The 18891-nt window shown below is 37.7% G+C and overlaps 1 protein-coding gene across 1 annotated transcript in view; it reads right to left on the reverse strand.

The window, feature by feature from the left end:
• The window catches only part of KIF24 (kinesin family member 24), a 44539-nt gene that overhangs the window by 13969 nt on the left and 11679 nt on the right, over positions 1 to 18891 (reverse strand). The window contains exons 5-8 of the mRNA XM_044657243.1: positions 14193 to 14280; positions 3792 to 3913; positions 2515 to 2620; positions 661 to 732 (exon numbers count right to left, since the gene is read on the reverse strand). Coding sequence (XP_044513178.1) covers positions 661 to 732; positions 2515 to 2620; positions 3792 to 3913; positions 14193 to 14280 — 388 coding nt within the window. The remainder of the gene's footprint in view (positions 1 to 660; positions 733 to 2514; positions 2621 to 3791; positions 3914 to 14192; positions 14281 to 18891) is intronic.

An 18891-nucleotide genomic window follows, 5' to 3' on the forward strand; every position in this document is an offset into this window, starting at 1 on the left:
GATATGATAAAGTATACAATAAGAACACATAAAATAAAAACTACAGTAGCCAATTCTGTATCACCTTAATGTTTATGAAGCATATTCCATAAGTACCTCTGTGGGGTAGGAAGTGCAAGTATATCTGTTTTACAGATGAAGAAACTGAAAACTAGGAGAGAAGTAATGAACTGCCCAGGCAATGTCAGAATCAAGATATGAATCCTGAAGCACTTTTTTTTTAAACTCTTACCTTCCATCTTAGAATCAATTCTGGGTATTGGTTCCAAGGTAGAAGAGTGGTAAGGGCTAGGCAATGGGGTAATAGTGACTTGCCTGGGGTCACCCAGCTAGGAAGTGTCTGAGGCTAGATTTGAACCCAGGACTTCCCATCTCTAGGTCTGGCTCTCAATCTACTGATCCATCTAGCTGCTCCAAGAAGCATTCTTTTTGCTATTACCATGCTGAGCCTCAAATTGTCAAATGTGGGTACTGATGCATTCCTTCTACTATAGTTATTTTTTTATGCTTTCTATACTACTAGACTTATAAACTCCTGCGGGAAAGAGAATATGTTTTATTCACCTTTGTAATTCCTATAGAGCTTAGTTAGGATGGTATTCTCTATGTAATTGTTGAGTGAATATTTGTTAAAAAAAAGGAAGAAAACTTGAATTTTACCTGAGTTAATTTGCTTTGTCTGAAGGGAGTATGAGCATGTTCCTGGTCCAATGCACGGATACATTCTTTCAGCTAACAATAGGAGAGAAAAAAGCAATATGTCCTTTAGGTATTGAAATGAGGAGAAGGCTCACTTATTAATATGCTGATGAAGCTCACTCTCTGCACCTTTTATATATCCACACTGAGAAACAGGGCATGGGGAGATCTTGTCAGATTGCGTGTCCTACCTCATATCGCTGGGGTTAAGGTTCAGAGCAAACTAAGCCTATGTCCTTCCTCATGAGACTTGGGGAGGCTGGCAGTGACAATTCAGGAGGGTACCTCAGGAGAGATACAAGATTTGGCTTCTCACCTTCCACCAAAAAAGGAGACACATATATTTGTGTGTGAATAATATTTAATGTCTCTAGGTATGGACCTAAATATAATAATGTGAGAGAGGGAAAAGAATACTTGGCTAGAGAGAAGACTTAAATGAGTGCCTGCTCTATTATTTACTAGCTATGCCACTGTGATACAATACTTAACCATCATGTGCTGCCTCATTTTCCCGACCCATAAAATGGTAATGACAATATTACCTAAATGAAATTTCATGTTCTTCATGAATCTTTGCCTGAACTTCCCAGCTCTTTTAGCTCCGAACTTTTGTAATATTTACTGTTTATTATTTTACCAACTTATTTAGCATTTAGTTAGCTACTATTTGTATATTAATAATAGTTTCCAGTCTTTTCCAGGTCGCTAATAGGCTGGCTCGGATGGAGCAGAAAGTTCATGATTCTGGGAGGAAGGGATTCCCTTTACATACCACTTGTGACTTGAGCTCAAGCTTTTGGTAGGAACTGAGACTGGAAAAAGGCAACCAAGAAAACCATATAAAGTCTTAAGTATGTTACTACCTCCAACCATAACTTCTGGAAAAATGCCATTCTCTGGCCACCATGGGGAACTCTCAGTTGAGTGAGCATGTCCATCTGTCTCTACAGCTGATTTGAAATAGATCAGCTGCCAGGGGGGCTGTCAAACCCTTCCTGAAAGAAAGTCGCAGGGGGAGATCCTGGAACTGCACAGCAGTTTCCATCCAGGGAAGATGGAAACCCCTCACTCAGATACCCCTCTGTGACTTTTCTCTTACTAACACTCCTTATTATTGAAATTATTGTGATCAATATCCCTATTCAGCCCCAGGGAAATACAGAAGAATAGTAAAGGCTGTTACTACAGAAATTCCCCTAAAAGTCACTTCATAATAAACCAGCAAATAGTGAGTTAATGTTTAAGATTTTAAACTCTAACAAAACTATACCTGGATTTTCCATTCCCATACACAGAAACTTATCTAACGAGAAACCAGAAACAATAAGTCTCCCACCCCGATCTCTGATCGCACAATGAATGAAAAATGGAGAAACTGCCTTCAAAGGCTAAGTCCCTGAACTGTTCTCCCCACCCCATAGCCAAAGAGACAAGCCAAACATACCCTTGAAAAATACTGAAAGTTACTAGAGAATGAAAAGTCGTTAGTAACAAAGTTAACGTATGACTTAATTCATTATTTACAAGAAAAAAAATATGTGGAAAATGAATTTCCATGCCAACCTTATGTGTAATCTCAAAGCGTATAAAAATAAACCATACAGGAGGCAGACCAGAGCAGTCTCCATGAAGCCTGCCTGGCTGAAGTTTAGACTGTCTCTCATTTGTTTTAGTGGCCCATGTCATCCCACCTCCTAGATACCTGGACCTGTGGCAGTTTGACTCCTGCATATGGCCAAGCATACATGTACATGCACATTCACGGAAACTGAAAAATAATTTTCTTCATAAACTTTTTGCTAAAAAACTTACAGCTAGAAGGCTCTGGTTTATTTCTGCACCTTCAATTTTTGTTTGTTTATCTGAATCTCGGGCATCAGCTGCTCTCTCGCTTCCAGCCAAGTCAATGAAAGATATCCTAATGGGGGGTGGGGGGTGGAGGAAGGAAGAATTGATTTAGCCTGAGGTTTTCCTATTAAATTTGATAGCAGACAACATGTTTTAATATTAAGAGCACAATAACCCAAAACACTTTCCCTCTCAAGAAAGGAAAAATGCTTCATAGCTTCCCTGAAGTATCACAATAACATGCTATATACAAGAGTTCCTGGCCCAGGGACAGCATCCTAGTGTAATATGTATTCCCACAGATGATCACACCAGTGCTTCATGCCACATCATCACAATGCAAGTCATGTGGTTCTGAGGAAAGGGATTAGATTTTAAGACTTCCTTCCAGAACATTCCTGCCAAAGGAGATTCAGAACCAAGGCAAATAATTTTTAACACTTCAGAAGCAACAGTTCAGGAATTTTTTTTTAAAACCTTTACCTTCTGTCTTGGAATCATTACTGTGTATTGGTTCCAAGGCAGAAGGGTGGTAAGGGCTAGGCAATGGGGATTAAGTGACTTGCCCAGGGTCACACAGCTAGGACGTGTCTGAGGCCAGATTTGAACCTAGGACCTCCCATTTCTAAGGCCTGGCTCTCAATCCACTGAGCTACCCAGCTGCCCCCTCAGGAAATTTTAAATACTCATTTTTATTTTATCTATTATTTTCCAATGAGGATAGGCAGACATGTTAATCAAATGCTTGATGAACTCATTAATCACTACAAGAAGTTGACTAGTTTTATAAGAAAAATGACAGATCAATTAAAAATGCACTCCTATTATTTTTTTTCTTTCTTAAATCAAATGTGTATTTTTTGCGTTTTGGGAAGAAGAGAGGAAGACATTCAGTTCTCTTAAATCCATCTTTTTATTTTTTGGTTAGATATTTTTATAAATATCATACATTTTATTATATATTATAAATATATTTTATAAAAATATTTTTATAGTTAGGAACAACTGTTGTTCCTTTATTAGCAGAGGGCTTACCAGGAAAAGGTCTTCATTTTATTTTGAGATTTCCAATGGCTTTTTTATTTTAAAGTAGAATTTATATAGGCACACAAATCCCACTATCCATCTTTGAGCTAAAGAATGACATATCATTGGGCTACTTTGTTGCATCTGAAACATTATAATAAAAGACATGATTTAACCCTTCACATTCAATAAGACAGCTCTATTTTCCATCTCACCTCCCAAAGGTTCTCTTGGCTGAATCTTTGATCTGAATTTGGATGATAGCATGGGAACGAGAGGAATCTGAGTTGACTCCAGTAGCACCAGTGCTGCGTTCTTTGCCACCCTTCAAAATAACCTGAAAAATAAAAACAGTACACTTTTTTATTCAGTTCTCTCTCACACAGACATACACACACTCCTTTCTCAATGAACAGATATTTATTAAATACCCTTAAGTGGCAGGAACCGTGCTAAGTACTGGGTATTTGAGTGCAAAGAATGAAGCAGTCCCTACTCATAATGAACTTATAGTCAAATGAGGGAGATAGTTACATATAAAAATGTATACAACATAAATATAAGTAAATATTTGCACAAAATAAATATAGTTTAGGAGGGGGGACACAAGCAATTGAGGGATAAAGAAAGGCTTCACAAAGAAGATGGTGGACTCTTATTAAAGAAGGAAGGGACTCTTATTAAGCATGGGAAAGGAGAGACAACCATTGTAATGACACAGGCAAAGGAAAGGGAGAGGCATTCTTGTTTTAAGACTGAATTTATTGGAAAAACTTATTACATATAATAGGGGCAGCTAGCTGGCTCAGTGGATAGAGAGCCAGGCCTGGAGATCCTGGTATTCAATTAAATCAAAGGTGGTCCTGGTGTTCAAATCTGGTCTCAGACACTTCCTAGCTGTGTGACCCTGGGCAAGTCACTTAACCCTAATTGCCTAGCCTTTACTGCTCACCTGCCTTGGCACTGATTGTTAGAATTGTTAAAGTTAAATTAAAAACTCCTGGTTCTTAGTTTCCATATAGTTTATTAATATATACTTGAAATAGAGAGCATAGAGATAGAGGGAGGTTATCCCTATTTTAATCTTGCCAGCTAACCAGCCACTTGTGATCTCCACATGGTGTTCTCTCGGCCTCAGTCCTCCACCACCCCTGTCCAAGGGAATAGAGAGAGCCCTAACTCACACCCCCTATTTTGTCTTCCCCTTTATCCCTTGATCTGTAACCTTTAGTTCTGGGTTGTGTACCTAGGACCCTTCACCTGTGACCTATGTTTGGAGTGTTCTCACGTGACATCTAATAAAGTGATGTCAAGCTAGCAGTCTGGGGACACAGGTAAGAAATGCCAGTACATGGTCCTGGGGGGAAAGGGGAGGTTCCCTTCAAACAAGCCCCCCTTTGATTCTTTGGGAGACCAGCATGTTAAAATCTCCCTTGAGGCTTTTAGGAGATTAACATGTCAGGTTTCCCCAATGAGTCATTCCACATATATAGCTCCTACCTGTAAAGGGTCTCTTACTAGTGGTATATAAAACATTTGTACTTTACAAAAAAGAGAGTTACAACAATTTGGGGATAAGAGGGAAGAAAAAGAAAAAAAATGATTGATAGATGCATTGACAAAATGCCAGTTAGGGGAACTCCCCTTTGGCATAAGAGTTTACATTCAGAATAAATGATATGTTCAACCCCCTTCAGTTCAGTTCATTATATCCCAAAGTTCATTCTGGATCTTTTGATGTAGTGTGTGGTTTCTGTAGGCATCCTCATGGCACCTTCTCCAAAAGATCCTCTTTCTTGATTTGGGGTGTTGATGATTTTCTTTTCCTAAAATTTCTTTAAAAGATTTTAATGGCTATAGGAGAAGAGTGGGAGGAGGGGAGGGAAAGAACATGAGTTATGTAACCATGGAAAATTTTTCTTAATTAATCAGTAAAAAATAAAATAAAAATAAAAATTCTAAACCTTGGATTTTAGGATAATTAGGGTAATTACATAATCCCCCCTTAGGAGGGTATTGATCAACACTAGAATCACCCTGGGATATATGGCTGAGTTATGAGGTATTATGAATCAATTCTAAAAAGAAAACCAAACCTCCCTCCACCCAACCTCCCCCCTCCCCACCCAAAAAAAACCCAATAGAAGAGAAAAAATTAAATTCTGGATAAAAAATATATAACTCAAAATCTTATGTGTATAAAATTATGAGTCAAAGAAAAAATAAACCTATTAACAGGTCTTTGGGTCACCAGCAAGGCCCATTTAAAGTGATTTGTGTCCTACAAGCCTGCAAGACAATTGCAGCAGTATTACATTTACCCATGGGCAGCCAGGACTACAGAAAATTGCATATAAAAGATAAGGGACTAGATTTTAAGGTAAAAGGGAACTGTGATTCCCTGGTCTGATTTTACCTTCAACCTTGGGGATAGAGGAGCCAAAATGAAGGCCAAACTAAGGTACTTATAGGAATCTGGCACGAGGAAGTCCAGTGTCTGGATTTATCAAACAGCTGCTTCCTCGAACCTTAAAACAAGTCCTTTGTCTTGGCACAGATCCTCATCAAACCCATAGGGATTGTTAAGTCTCCTTGACCTTGTGCTTTCTTGCACTGTGCAGTGGCTCTTTTGTAATCCCTTCTTCTGAAATCAGATACAATTATTAAAGTCCCATAATACTTAACAATCAATGGCAGGTTTCCATAGTCTAAAGCTTTTTGGGTATGCATTGGTATTAGGGCTAATAGATATTGTAAACTTATCCTTCAAAATTAAAACCATTAACACTGATTCCATGTACTCAAGTACCAAAAAAATAATAAGAAAAAAATATCAAATATCCTATTGCAAATATAAAGAACAATAATTTTGAAAAAACCAGGAATTCATAGTTCACATTCCATGTGACAACGTGTCAGCCAAAGAGAGGCATAACACAAAGGTTTTGTGTTATTTGGAATTTTGGGGATTCCATTGAGAGGTATTTGGGACTCATTTGAGCCTTTAAATATTTAGATATATGACAAACTTCTCGTGGACGTTTAGGGGGCTTAGAAACTACATTTCCCATGATTCGATGGGTTTCTGGTTTGACATGATGACATGAGCCAATGTAAGCGTGGCTTAAATAGAAAGGACTTGTTTGGGACTGGCTCTTTTGGTACGTGCTCACTCCCTCTTTGGTACGGAAGGAGCGAGGCGCGTGGTCTATGGGGAGAAGGTATGGCGGGGACTTTGAAATAGATCTTAGCAGGCACGTGGTCATTCTTTATTTTACCAACATGGCCTTAATTAAAATATTATTACTTCTTTTAATATCCACTTATATTTATTATAATTACAACGGTTTCTCACTCAAAAGCGAGTTCTATTTCCTTTCTAACTTGGCCATGACTGTAATAAGTAGATAATGTGGCTGATAATAGAGTGGTACAAGTGAGTCACCTGGGCCTGGGAGCCTGTAACTACAATAGCAGGTGATTTGAGACTGTCAGTGATGTGTAGCCAGAGCTGTGATGCCAGTCAGTCTCCCTGCTACCTATAGCTCCTTTAAGGTGGAGAGTGAGGGGCCCCTCCCTGCTGGAGTGAAAACAGAACTCAACAGGAAGTGAAGCTCACACACTTCCTGGATACAATGGATGCCTGCTCAGTACTTCCTTTAAAGCCAACTGGTTGATATTCTCCCCTCTCCTCAGCCCCTTAGCCCAAGATGATGTTATAATAATTATAGAAACTCTCAGTTGCAGGCTAAGGGTTTTAATATGGAAGGGGAAAACTGAGGTAAGAGGGTTTAGGGCTCTTGAGGGGCTGTTGCTAGGGGCGACTGGCAAGTGTTGGCTATGGACCTAGAAGGTAAGGTCAGGCTAAGGGAACCCGCCCTCATCCAGAGATAGTTTAACACTGCCGTGATGTTGTTTGGACCACCAGCTAGACAGATATAGTTGATGAATTGGTTTGGGGGTGTCCCTACTGCTAGGCTGCCCTAATCTAAATCCTGCCCACGATCCACAACCCAAACTCCCTTCAACCTCCCAGGGTCCCCAAGGGGAAGTCAGGGGTAGCTGGGTGTCTGGGTGAGGTCAAGGAAATCAGAACCCCCAGGTTGGTTCTGCAGGGGTTTTTATAGTCCCGGCTCAAACTGTCAGCTCCTGGGACTAGCACCTGCTGGGCCAGAGTTCCATTCTCCTAACTGACAGGATTGCCTAGGGTAATTTTGCAAACGCAAGAATTCTTGCATAAATCCTGCATTACATGACCCATGGTGTGAGTGTACATAATTTTTTCACCAGGTAAAAGCTTATTATAAACAGTAGTACAACAGCTAATGCAGATTCTAAGAAGTACCATAATCTCCAAAATTATAAGAGGAGAAGGGTACAAAATAAAGCAGATGTAACAGAATATATAGCTAATAGCCAAAACATACTAACTGAAAGTAACATTGTGTAACAGAATATTTTATATTAGATCAACACATAAGCTTAAAAACACAAAATGAAATCTTAAAACAAATAAGTAGCAAATACAATATATGTGACAGAATACAGTTGCTCACTGTCAAAAGAAAGTAGCTGTTTTACATGTTAACAATGAATCCAAGAGTCCTTTTCTCCAATTTTGATAGCTTTTGGAGTAATTCACTAGAAATTATATACACCTTGTTTCCTGGGTGTAGAACTGTATTTAAAATTGCTTTACAGGACTTCTTCACTATGGGGAGGGGAACAAATTATAACAGTTAACATCAATAAGGCAGTAAGGTCTGAAAAGGCTTAAAAATCACCTCCAGACTTTTTAAGGTCCCCTCCCCTTCCGAGTACCATCATTCATCTAGATTTCTTTGGCCACATCTCTGGCCACTTTGATTATTTCTCTGTGGTACCTCACAGTGATAAGAGATTCCTTGGCATGGCGCATTATAGTCTGAGTTGTAATTTACCTTATTATGATTACTGATCCTGTTAGAGAATCTATTATTGTTATTATTATTTGTCAAGCTTCTTCTGTTTCTATTTTCTTGGTTCCTGTTTATATAATCCATAGCTACATGGCCTTCCTTCCCACAAACAAACAAGTCACTGGTTGCCTTTTGTGTTCCTTTAAAAGAGCGCTGACCTCTGTCTTACTGCTCCTTCTTTTATTTGTTCCTTTAATTCAGCTATTTCTTTCCTTAATTCTTCCTTTAATTCATTTTTCTTCTTCTTTAATCTATCCACTAATTCAGCTTCCTCTCTATCTTCCTTTTCATGGTCATCAAAGATGTAAACTGCTACACTTTTTATCAAGGTCCAGTTAGGACATTTAGCCATAAAATATTTCCTAACAATCCTGCAGCAGTTTTTTACAAAATGTGTTCTTATGTGTCTAACATCTTTTCCCCTAGAAAGATCTAGGTCCAGATAGTGGCATCCTAGATCAACAAGCCTATCCATGAACTGAGGTGGTTTCTCATTTTCCTCCTGTTTCAAGTCTCTGAATTTAGTCCAAGTACCCAGCCTGTCAGAACAAGCTCTCGTTGCTTTTGGTAATGCATTTCTAGCCTGACATGAAGGAAGACTTAGCAGGAGTGAGGGAAGGGAGGAGAGCAGGGAGGGGGAGACAAAGGAAAGCTGTGAAAGTAAGTTGGGGAGAAGAGAGAGTGGCTGGGCTAGTAGAAGGAGAGGGGATGGGGAGATAGGAGGAGATGAGCAAGGGGGAGGAAAGGGTGGGTTTGGGCAGTGGGCAGTGAAAAGCTAGGCAAGGCAAGAGAGGAGGTGAACAGGGGAAGAGCAAGGGTGGGCAGGGCAAGGCAGAGCTTGGGTAGGCTTAGATGGTAAGGAGGGGTAGAGAGATGGTACCAAAGGTGGGCTGGGAGGTAAAGGGGGCATAGAAGGAGGAGGGGTGGAAGGAATCAAATTCTGGCCTGGATCAAGAAGAGGAAGAAAAGCCTTCTCACAGGCAGGGAGGGAAGACAACAGGGTATCTTTCTTGCTAGATTTAACTAATGGTTTAGGAAGAGGACCTGAAGGAGTTAAGCCAGAATGGTCTGGATCTAAAGAAGGAATAGCCTCCTGGCTGGAGGGCAATGAGGGCAGTTTGGCAGGATTTTCAAATTCAACCAAACTATTTTCAGTGGATTTTGCTGAATTTTCAACCATGTTTGCCCACAATAGCCAGTAGGCATAGTCTTTAGAATTCTTATGGCCAATGGCCAGTTTTAGTTCTTTCAAAACTTTAAAATCAAAAGAACCATACCTTGGCCAGATAAAGGATTTTACTCCCCATGCTTTACATAATCTCTTTGCTTCCTTCTTTGACATACCATGTTCTTTTGGAAAATTAGGATTATTCCAAGAATTTAATAGTTTGTGCAAAGGTGAACTTGGAGGAATTTTTCCTGGTTTCCTTTGATTTGTTGCAATATTTCCTATAATGTCTAATCTTTTGACTCTGAATCTAGAAGAAACATTTCTAGCCTTTCTGTCCTAATCTGTCTATTACTGTCAGGGCTCAGTAAGGAGCTGTTCTGACTATTGCTGAATGGGCAATTCAAACAATAAAAGGATCCCAAAAAATTAAGAATAGAATACAATTAAATTTTAAAAATTGAAACACAAATTCCTTTATTTTTATTTTTTTAGAAAGTTGCTAAACCAGAGTAGAGTTAGATAAGAAACCAATGCAAGGCACTAGTAATTGTTGCAAGTTATAATAATTATTGTTTTTAAAAATTATTATTATTATGTTTTAAATAATGAATCACTGAATTATTATATTTGATTAATTAATAGTGCATTAAATTAGTTTGGCTTAATTTGATTTTGTTCAATTTTATTAATTTGAATTTATTTAATTTAATTCAATATTATTACTTTTAAATTATTAATAATTCTTTTATTAAAATTTTATTCAATTTGGCTTCATGCATTCAATTATATTTAATTTTGTTATTAATTTTTAAAAATTAAATTGCAGTTTTACTTCTTGCCTGCGGGTGGCACTACACCTGTGTGTACTGGCTGCTGTGTGCCTTTAGCCACAGCTTGGAGCATGGAGCCTCAATCTCTGGCTGGGAGGTCAGAGAGCAGCATGTGGCATGGGAGATCCCTCGTGTGGACTAGAGCTTCAGTGTCCCCCACCCCCCACCTCCCCAGCCAGGAGCATGAAAACTTTCCTGGGTTAGAATTGGCTTGGAAGCCAGGCAGGGGTGGATAGTGTGCATAATTGATTCTAAGGCAGAAGAAAAGGGTTTAAAAAAATAACATATGATGCTATGCTTTGGCTTTTAGATATCTAGCACCCAACATGATATTTAATAAATGCTTTTTACTTGGTTCATTTATTGTATACTTTTATCACATTAAAATAAATCGATGTCTACAACATTTAGGATTTTTAAGTATCGCAAAAAATGCTCCTATAAATATTTTGGAGTATGAGGATTTTTTTTTCTTATCAATAGTTTCCTTGGATTATAAGCCCAATCAATAGTAGAATTTCTGATTCAGAGAGTACATATATTTAGTCGCTCTAGTTGAATAATTCAAAATTGTTTTCCAAAATGATTATATCACTTCGCAGGTGTAACAATAATGTACTATTGTACCTTTCTTTCCACAGTCCCTCCCACATATTGACTGTTGCCATTTTTGGGTCATTTTTGCCAATTTGCAGTGTAGGAGGTAAACCTAGTTTTGATTTGTACTGCTCCTATTACTTGTGATTTTGAAGCATTTTTTCACATGGTTGTGAATTCTTGGCAGTTCTTTTGAGAACTGCTTCATATCCTTTGACCATTAATTCATTTATTGGGGAATTGCTCTTAGTCAATAGTAAATAGCCTTCCCAAAACAATACTTCACTACAAATCATAAAAAATCCATATGCCTCCTATTAGGAAAGATGTACTAGAATAATAAAGGTCATGCCTATATACTAAGGAAAGCAGATTACAGAAAATTCTCTTGAGAAAATCTTGAATAAATTTTCAGACTTGTTCTCGCTGTTATAGCTTTTAGTCTAGGAAAAGAGATTTCTCTTTGGAAATTCATTCTTTTCACCTGAAGACTTTCATCAAAATTTATAGAGAAGGCACTACCCTGGGAAAGTTCCTGGCTAATAGAAAAGAATGAGGGTATAGAAAGGTACAGAGGAAATAATAAGTATAATGGAATATTGGATCCTTCTTCTCTTCTCCACTGGCTTCAAACTTTCTTAAGGCCATTTCTCTAGAGACCATCTATGTTGCAACTCCTCCTCTACCGATTTGAAATGTTTTTGTGTTCTTTTGCTCCCCTCTCCCCCCTGAGCCATATGAATCCTCTGAAGGCATATGAATTTTCCAGTTAGGCAGTTCAGTAGCAACCCTGCCCTCAGAGGGATCACTGTGAGATATATCTGGTTATAATACAGCATGTGATTTTGCAATTGTCAGGAGATACAGCCAATAGCTGGGATTTTGCAAAATGGCCAATTTAAATACCTTCCTTAGATTTCAGCTTCTAAGACCCAAGAGCCAAACAGTTATACCAAAGGAAAATCCCAGTATTCATGAGGAATTTGAAAAATTGTATCTTTTGTCCTCAATTCAGTGACATAGAAGAAAATAAGTAGCTACATTAAAGCTAATCCTCCTAGTCAATTTCCAGTCCTAAATTCCAACTTGGGAATGTTTTTTTAAGTGACTTGAAAAAATTTAAAATGCTCTTTTCCCCATAGAAATCCTCATATCTAATCCGCCCCATAAAAATAATTTTGGCCAGATGTAATGGTGCACACCTGAAATACCAGCTACTGAAGGAGGCTGAAGCTGGTAGATCCTCTTGAGCTTTGGAGTTCTGAGCTACAGTGGGCTAAGCCAATTGTGTGATTTTTACTGTCCAGCACCAATATAATGAACCTCTAAGAGGGAGGGGCTGCCTAAGGAAAGGCAAACCACCCAGGCTGAAAACAGAGTAGAGTAAAGCTTCTGTACCAATTAGCAATGAGATCATGCTCATTCATGAATGGCCACTGCATTTCCTGCTTAGATGAGAGAGGCAGATTCAGTCTCAAAACAAAAAAAGTAATTTTGAAAAATTTCTTCTAGGCAAATTCCCAAGGAAAGAGATCTTGTGCTAGGGGGCTTAGGGAAATGGCATGTTTCTGCCATCTGGAAACTTCTAATTTAATCTGGGGCAAATCAGACATATGCAGAAATTAAATTCTGTTGTTTTTTTTAAACCCTTACATTTTGCAACTCTAAGACAAAAGGGCAAGGGGCGAGGAAATAGGGGTTAAGTTGCCCAGGATCACACAGCTAAGAAGTGTCTGAGGTCAAATTTGAATCCAGGTCGTCCTGATTCCAGGCCTGGCTCTCTATCCACTGTGCCACCTAGCTGCCTCTGACTAAATCTGTCTTGACGAAGAGATGAGAAATTATACCTCCTTCCTTTTCTCATGAAGCAAGAGTGGGAAATATGAGTATGGAATATTGAATATATTGTTAGACTCAGTTGATTGGGTTGGTTTTGCTGAACTGTTTTTTCCCTCTATTTTTATTACAAGGGATGGCTTGATGGGAAGGGGAAAAGGAAGGGATGTAGTCTGAAGCGAAGATAACATTAGAACTAAAAACAAAAGGTATAGGGGCAGCTGGGTAGCTCAGTGGAGTGAGAGTCAGGCCTAGAGACAGGAGGTCCTAGGTTCAAACCCGGCCTCAGCCACTTCCCAGCTGTGTGACCCTGGGCAAGTCACTTGACCCCCATTGCCCACCCTTACCAATCTTCCACCTATGAGACAATACACCGAAGTACAAGGGTTTAAAAAAAATTTAAAAAAAAAAGGTATACATATTATATACATATATAATATACAATCATATATATACACACACACATACACTAAACAACAAAATGGTATAGTGTTGGAACAGGAATTTATAATCCATGCTGGGGAAATGACATAGATAGCTTGTCAGGAATAGGAAAAGTGGGAGACAAGAATGGAAAAGCCAAAACAGTGGCCAGATTGTGGAAGACCTTGAGTTTTATGCTAGTGTTAAACATGCTTTCTTTCCTGTGAAGGCAGTTCTATAAGGCTGGACCTGTATCACAGTATTTTCCTACCCCATTCGGCCTTTCCAAAATCCATGTGGAAGTTATAGCTAAAGTTTGAAAATCTTCCTGGCAAATTAAATTAAGGCAAAGACCTTATAGATATGACATCATGACTTTTCAGTCCTCTAGTGACACTTCCTAGAAAAAGTTTCTATAAGGAATCAATCCCCTTAGAGGTGTGGAAAGCCAATCAAAAGTGAGTTTATTAAGTGCAGCTCTGGACAAAATTACTCTGACAGGAAAGTATGCTGAAAAATCCTTTTGAATTAATCTTTAGAGGTTCTAGGGAATGGCCTCTTTCTACTTCAGTGATGGTAAATTCTAAACTCCCTAAGCTCCCAAAGTATTATAACATATAAGCAATATAAAGAAATGGGGAAACTTGTGAAAGGTCAACTCTTTCTCTTTGCAAATAAAAAATTTTGCTGAAAAAAATTTTTTTACTTTGTTTAAGTCCGCTTTGCAAAGTGAGTATTTCCATTTTATTAAAATACTTAACATTTAAAAGTAGCAGTGCTGAGATTGCAAATAAGACTTACCTCTAAAAGGAGAGTCACATTATCCACTGGAAGTTCCTGCAATCCTACTATCTGTACAACATGTTTACTATCCTCTCTTGCAAAAAGTCTGCAGGAATGAGAACAATATTAATGAGGATCTAACTAAAAGTAGTAAAGAACAGCGACTAGGTTTTATGTTTCAAAGTCACAGAAAAGTGAAAGCCAGAAAATTACTGGCTATTTCTACAGCAAATATAAAACTAAAACAGCATTGTTAAACAAGAATAGTAAAGGCTATCTTTCACTTGCATTATAGATTTAAAAATATTATTTTTCTTCAAAAGTATCAATAAGCACATGAGAAAGTGTTCTAAATCTCTAATAATTAGAGAAATGCAAATCAAAACAACTCTGAGGTATCACCTCACATCTAGCAGATTGGCTAAAATGACAGAAGGGGAGAGTAATGAATGTTGGAGGGGATGTGGCCAACTTGGGACATTAATGCATTGCTGATGGAGTTGTGAACTGATCCAACCATTCTGGATGGCAATTTAGAACTATGTTCAAAGGGCTATAAAAGAATGCCTGCTCTTTGATCCAGCCAAACCATTGTTGGGTTTGTACCCCAAAGAGATCACAGATAAACAGACTTGTACAAAAATATTTATAGCTGAGCTTTTTGTGGTGGCAAAAAACTGGAAAATGAGGGGATGCCCTCCAATTGGGGAATGGTTGAACAAATTGTGGTATATGCTGGTGATGGAATACTATTGTGCTCAAAGGAATAATAAACTGGAGGAATTCCACGTGAACTGGAAAGACCTCCAGGAACTGATGCAGAGCGAAAGGAGCAGAGCCAGAAGAACACTGTACACAGAGACCAATACACTGTGGTAAAATAGAATGTAATGGACTTCTGTACTAGCAGCAATGCAATGACCCAGGACAATTCTGAGGGATTTATGGAAAAGAACACTACCCACATTCAGAGGAAGAACAACTGCTTGAACACATGGGTTGAGGCGGACATGATTGGGGATGTAGACTCGAAACTACCACACCAATGCAACTACCAACAATTTGGAAATAAGTCTTGATTGATGACACATGTTAAAATCAGTGGAAATGCACACCGGCTATGGGTGGGGAGTGGTTGGGGGGTGAAGGGGAAAATAAGAACATGAATCATGTAATCATGTTAACTTTTCTAAAAAAATAAATATTTAAAAAAAATTAAAAAAAAAATTCAAGACCCCTCCAAGAAAAAAAAAAAAAGAAGGGTTAGGAAAGTGGAATTAAGTGATGTGTTCAGATTCACACAGCTAGGAAAGTGTCTGAGACTTCCAAGGTCCCCCTGACTCCAGACCTAGCTCTCTATCTATTGAGCCACCTAACTACTCCAGTTGTCTAAATTGTTTATGGGCTCAGATGTGAATTCTTGGTGTTTTTTATCCTTCTGTCATGTGAATAAAGCCTATAATCTATTCATTCTTTTTCTTAGCTTGTATTCTTACCTGGGATCTGAAGGCCTTTTTATTTTTTCTGTAGAAACTAGACACAGTCTATATTCTGATGTTCCCAGGGGAAAACCTTGGCAGTAAAGAATGATTTATAAGACACTTCTCCAAGCTTGAACTAGCCAATGGAAATGTAGGAGTTCAGTCCTAAGCTATGGATTATATTTGTGGGAGCCAATAATTCCATCTTCACTACAGGCCTAATCAGCAGGTCACGATCATACTTTTATTCCTCATATAAGAAACCATTAATGTCAGAACAAAAGTCCCTTCCTTTAATCATAATTATTGTTATTTAATAATAAGTTAAGGAGAAGTTCACCTTGATGAGCCTTCTCTAGAACACAGAATCGGATATTTTTCAGAGCTTGGAGGAAACTATGATGATAAAAAAATATATTATTTTTCTGTTAAAAGGAAATTAATCATTATAGAGAAGGGGAAAATACCAAGCATTTACAAAAACATTTATAGCAGCTCTCTTTATGGCAGCAAAAAATTAGAAACTGAAGGGATATCCATCAATTGGGGAATGGCTTGTGGTATATGGTATATAATGGAATATTACTGCACCTTAAAAAATGATGAAGGGGTGATTACAGAAAAACTTGGAAAGACTTGTAGGAACTGAGGCAAAGTGAAGTGAGCAGAACCAGGAGAACATTGTATACAGTAACAGCAATATTGTACAATGATCAACTTGTGAAGGACTATTATCAGCAATGCAGGGATCCAAGACAATCCCGAGGGACTCATGCTAAAAAGTGCTATCCAACATTTGTACAACCTAGTGGAATTGCTTGTCTGATCTTGGAGGGGGAAGGGAAGAGGGGAGAGAAAGAAAATGAATCATGTAAACATGGAAAAATAAAAAATAAAAATAAATAAAAGTGCTATCCACAGCTATAGAAGGAACTATCAGAATATGAATGCAGATTGAACCATGCCAGTTCTTGCCTTATGTCCTTCATGAATTTTTTCTTACACATGGAATATATGTCTTCTTTCACAATATGAGAAACAGAGAAATTTGTTTTCCATGACAGCACTGGAATAACTTATATTAGATTGTTTGCTACAGAGGCTCTTTAAACATTATTTCTATCTCTTTGCATTTTAGCAATTTCCTGGGTGAGAGATGAAACAGTTTAAAAATGTGCATTTCTTTTATAATTTGAGATTTGGAGCAATATTTTACATGGCTGTGCTTCTTAATTGTTGATAACTATATATTTCACTTAGCTTATTGAGGAATGGATCTTGCTCTTACATATTTGCTTATTTTTTATGTATCACTGATATCAGACAAAATTGTCAGATGTTTAAATATTCTCTTAATCAACAGTTTTGCTTCTTATTCTACTGAACTGAATCTGCAAATATAAAAGCATTTTGATTCTATGCAATCATAATTGTCTAATGTAATATTTTATTAACTTCCCTTTTTCCTTGTTTGGTTTTAAGAATTCTTCCCCTAACCATAGTTGCAAAAGTTATTTTCTTCCACTTCCTCCATTTTTGACGTGACATTAAAAAAACAAAAAACAAAAATCAGCCAAGTATCAATTTGGAATTATTATAGCTTAGGGTAAGATGCTTCTCTAAATTTATTTTATGCCAACCTGCTTTCCAGTTTCCCTGGTGATTCTTGTTGATTAGGGAGTCTGTCCCTTAGTAATTTATAGTCAAATTCAAACTTCAGATTCTTTCTTATCAATGTTTATTAATTTAATTTGGTATTTTTTAAGCAGTACCAAATAGCTTTGATAATTACTGTTTTATAATATAGTTTGAAGCTAAAAATTGTTATTCCTACCCATTCCTACTTTTTTGGGGGTTATTTTCCCTGAGATTTTAAGGGAAATAATAGAGAAAATATTTTAAAATTATATCCTCTTCTAATTTCCTTTTTTTTGGAAAGACTGCATCTTCCTATCTCCCCTAGGCTGAAGTACAGAGGCTATTCATGGGCTTTATCCTACTACTACTGAGCAGCATGGAAATTTTAACCTATTCCACTTCTGACTTGGGTTTGTTTGTTCCTCTTTTGCTGATCTTTGGTCACCTACTGCTTGGGGCTCACTATATTAATGCTAAATTTAACATGAGCAGCTGATTGGCATAGCTTGCTGCACCTCAGAACTCGCAAGGTTAAGAGATCCAGAGGGTTCTGCCACACTAGTAGTTGGGATTATAGGTATGCACCACCATATTGATAGATGCACCTCTATTGATTTTAGTCTAGATGTCCCCTGAGATCCCTTCAGTTTTTAAAATTTGCAATTCCATGAAACTGATGGACTGACTATCCATACACTAGATTCAGAAACACTTTCTTAAAGTGTATATAGCAGGTCAGAGAGAAAATTAGAATGTCATTTTTCTTTATCTCTATAAAGTGCAGTTTGCAAGTGAAATGTAAGTATCCCTAAAAGATGTTTGGAATAAGCAGAAACCTGGAAAAAAATTAAACATTTCCATTTCTAAATCTAAAAAAAATTGATATTGGCAAGGCTCATTGTTTTTTTTTTAAATAGAAAAATAGGGGGCAGCTGGGTAGTTCAGTGGATTGAGAGTCAGGCCTAGAGGTATGAGATCCTAGGTTCAAATCTGGCCTCAGACATTTCCCAGCTGTGTGACCCCCATTGCCTACCCTTACCATTCTTCTGCCTTGGAGCCCATATACAGTATTGACTCCAAGACAGAAGGTAAGGACTCAAAAAAAAAAAAATAGAAAAATAAAAAAACTCTATTCTCCCCCAAATCAATCACAAACTCTTAGAGGGCAGTACTTTAATACTTCTCTGTCTCTTTCAGAGCACCCACACAGTATGTTGTAAATAATAAGCACTAAATCAGTATTTCTCAATCAGTATCCTACCCAGCAATGTAAATGGTCAAAGAAAACAAAATTTTGTCTTTGTTGTCAAAAGATATTAAAGTGAGAAAGGACCATTAGTAATTTATATTAGAGAGAACTAAAGTCCAGAAGGGAAAACACTCTACTCTAAGGCATCCAGCTAATTGTCAAGAAAAGCAAGCATTCATATCCTGATTTTTACTCTTCTTTTGGTTCTTTCCATTGTGCCAGAAATGGTAATGCTGATTGGATAGTAGTGCCAACTAACTTCATGGCTAAAATATTTGTATAAATCTTAAAATTTTTTTACTGTTTTATTAGCCATGAGATATAAATACTAAAGAATAAATGTGACTAG

This window comes from Gracilinanus agilis, chromosome 1, assembly GCF_016433145.1.
Source record: "Gracilinanus agilis isolate LMUSP501 chromosome 1, AgileGrace, whole genome shotgun sequence".
NCBI classification, from domain to species: domain Eukaryota; kingdom Metazoa; phylum Chordata; class Mammalia; order Didelphimorphia; family Didelphidae; genus Gracilinanus; species Gracilinanus agilis.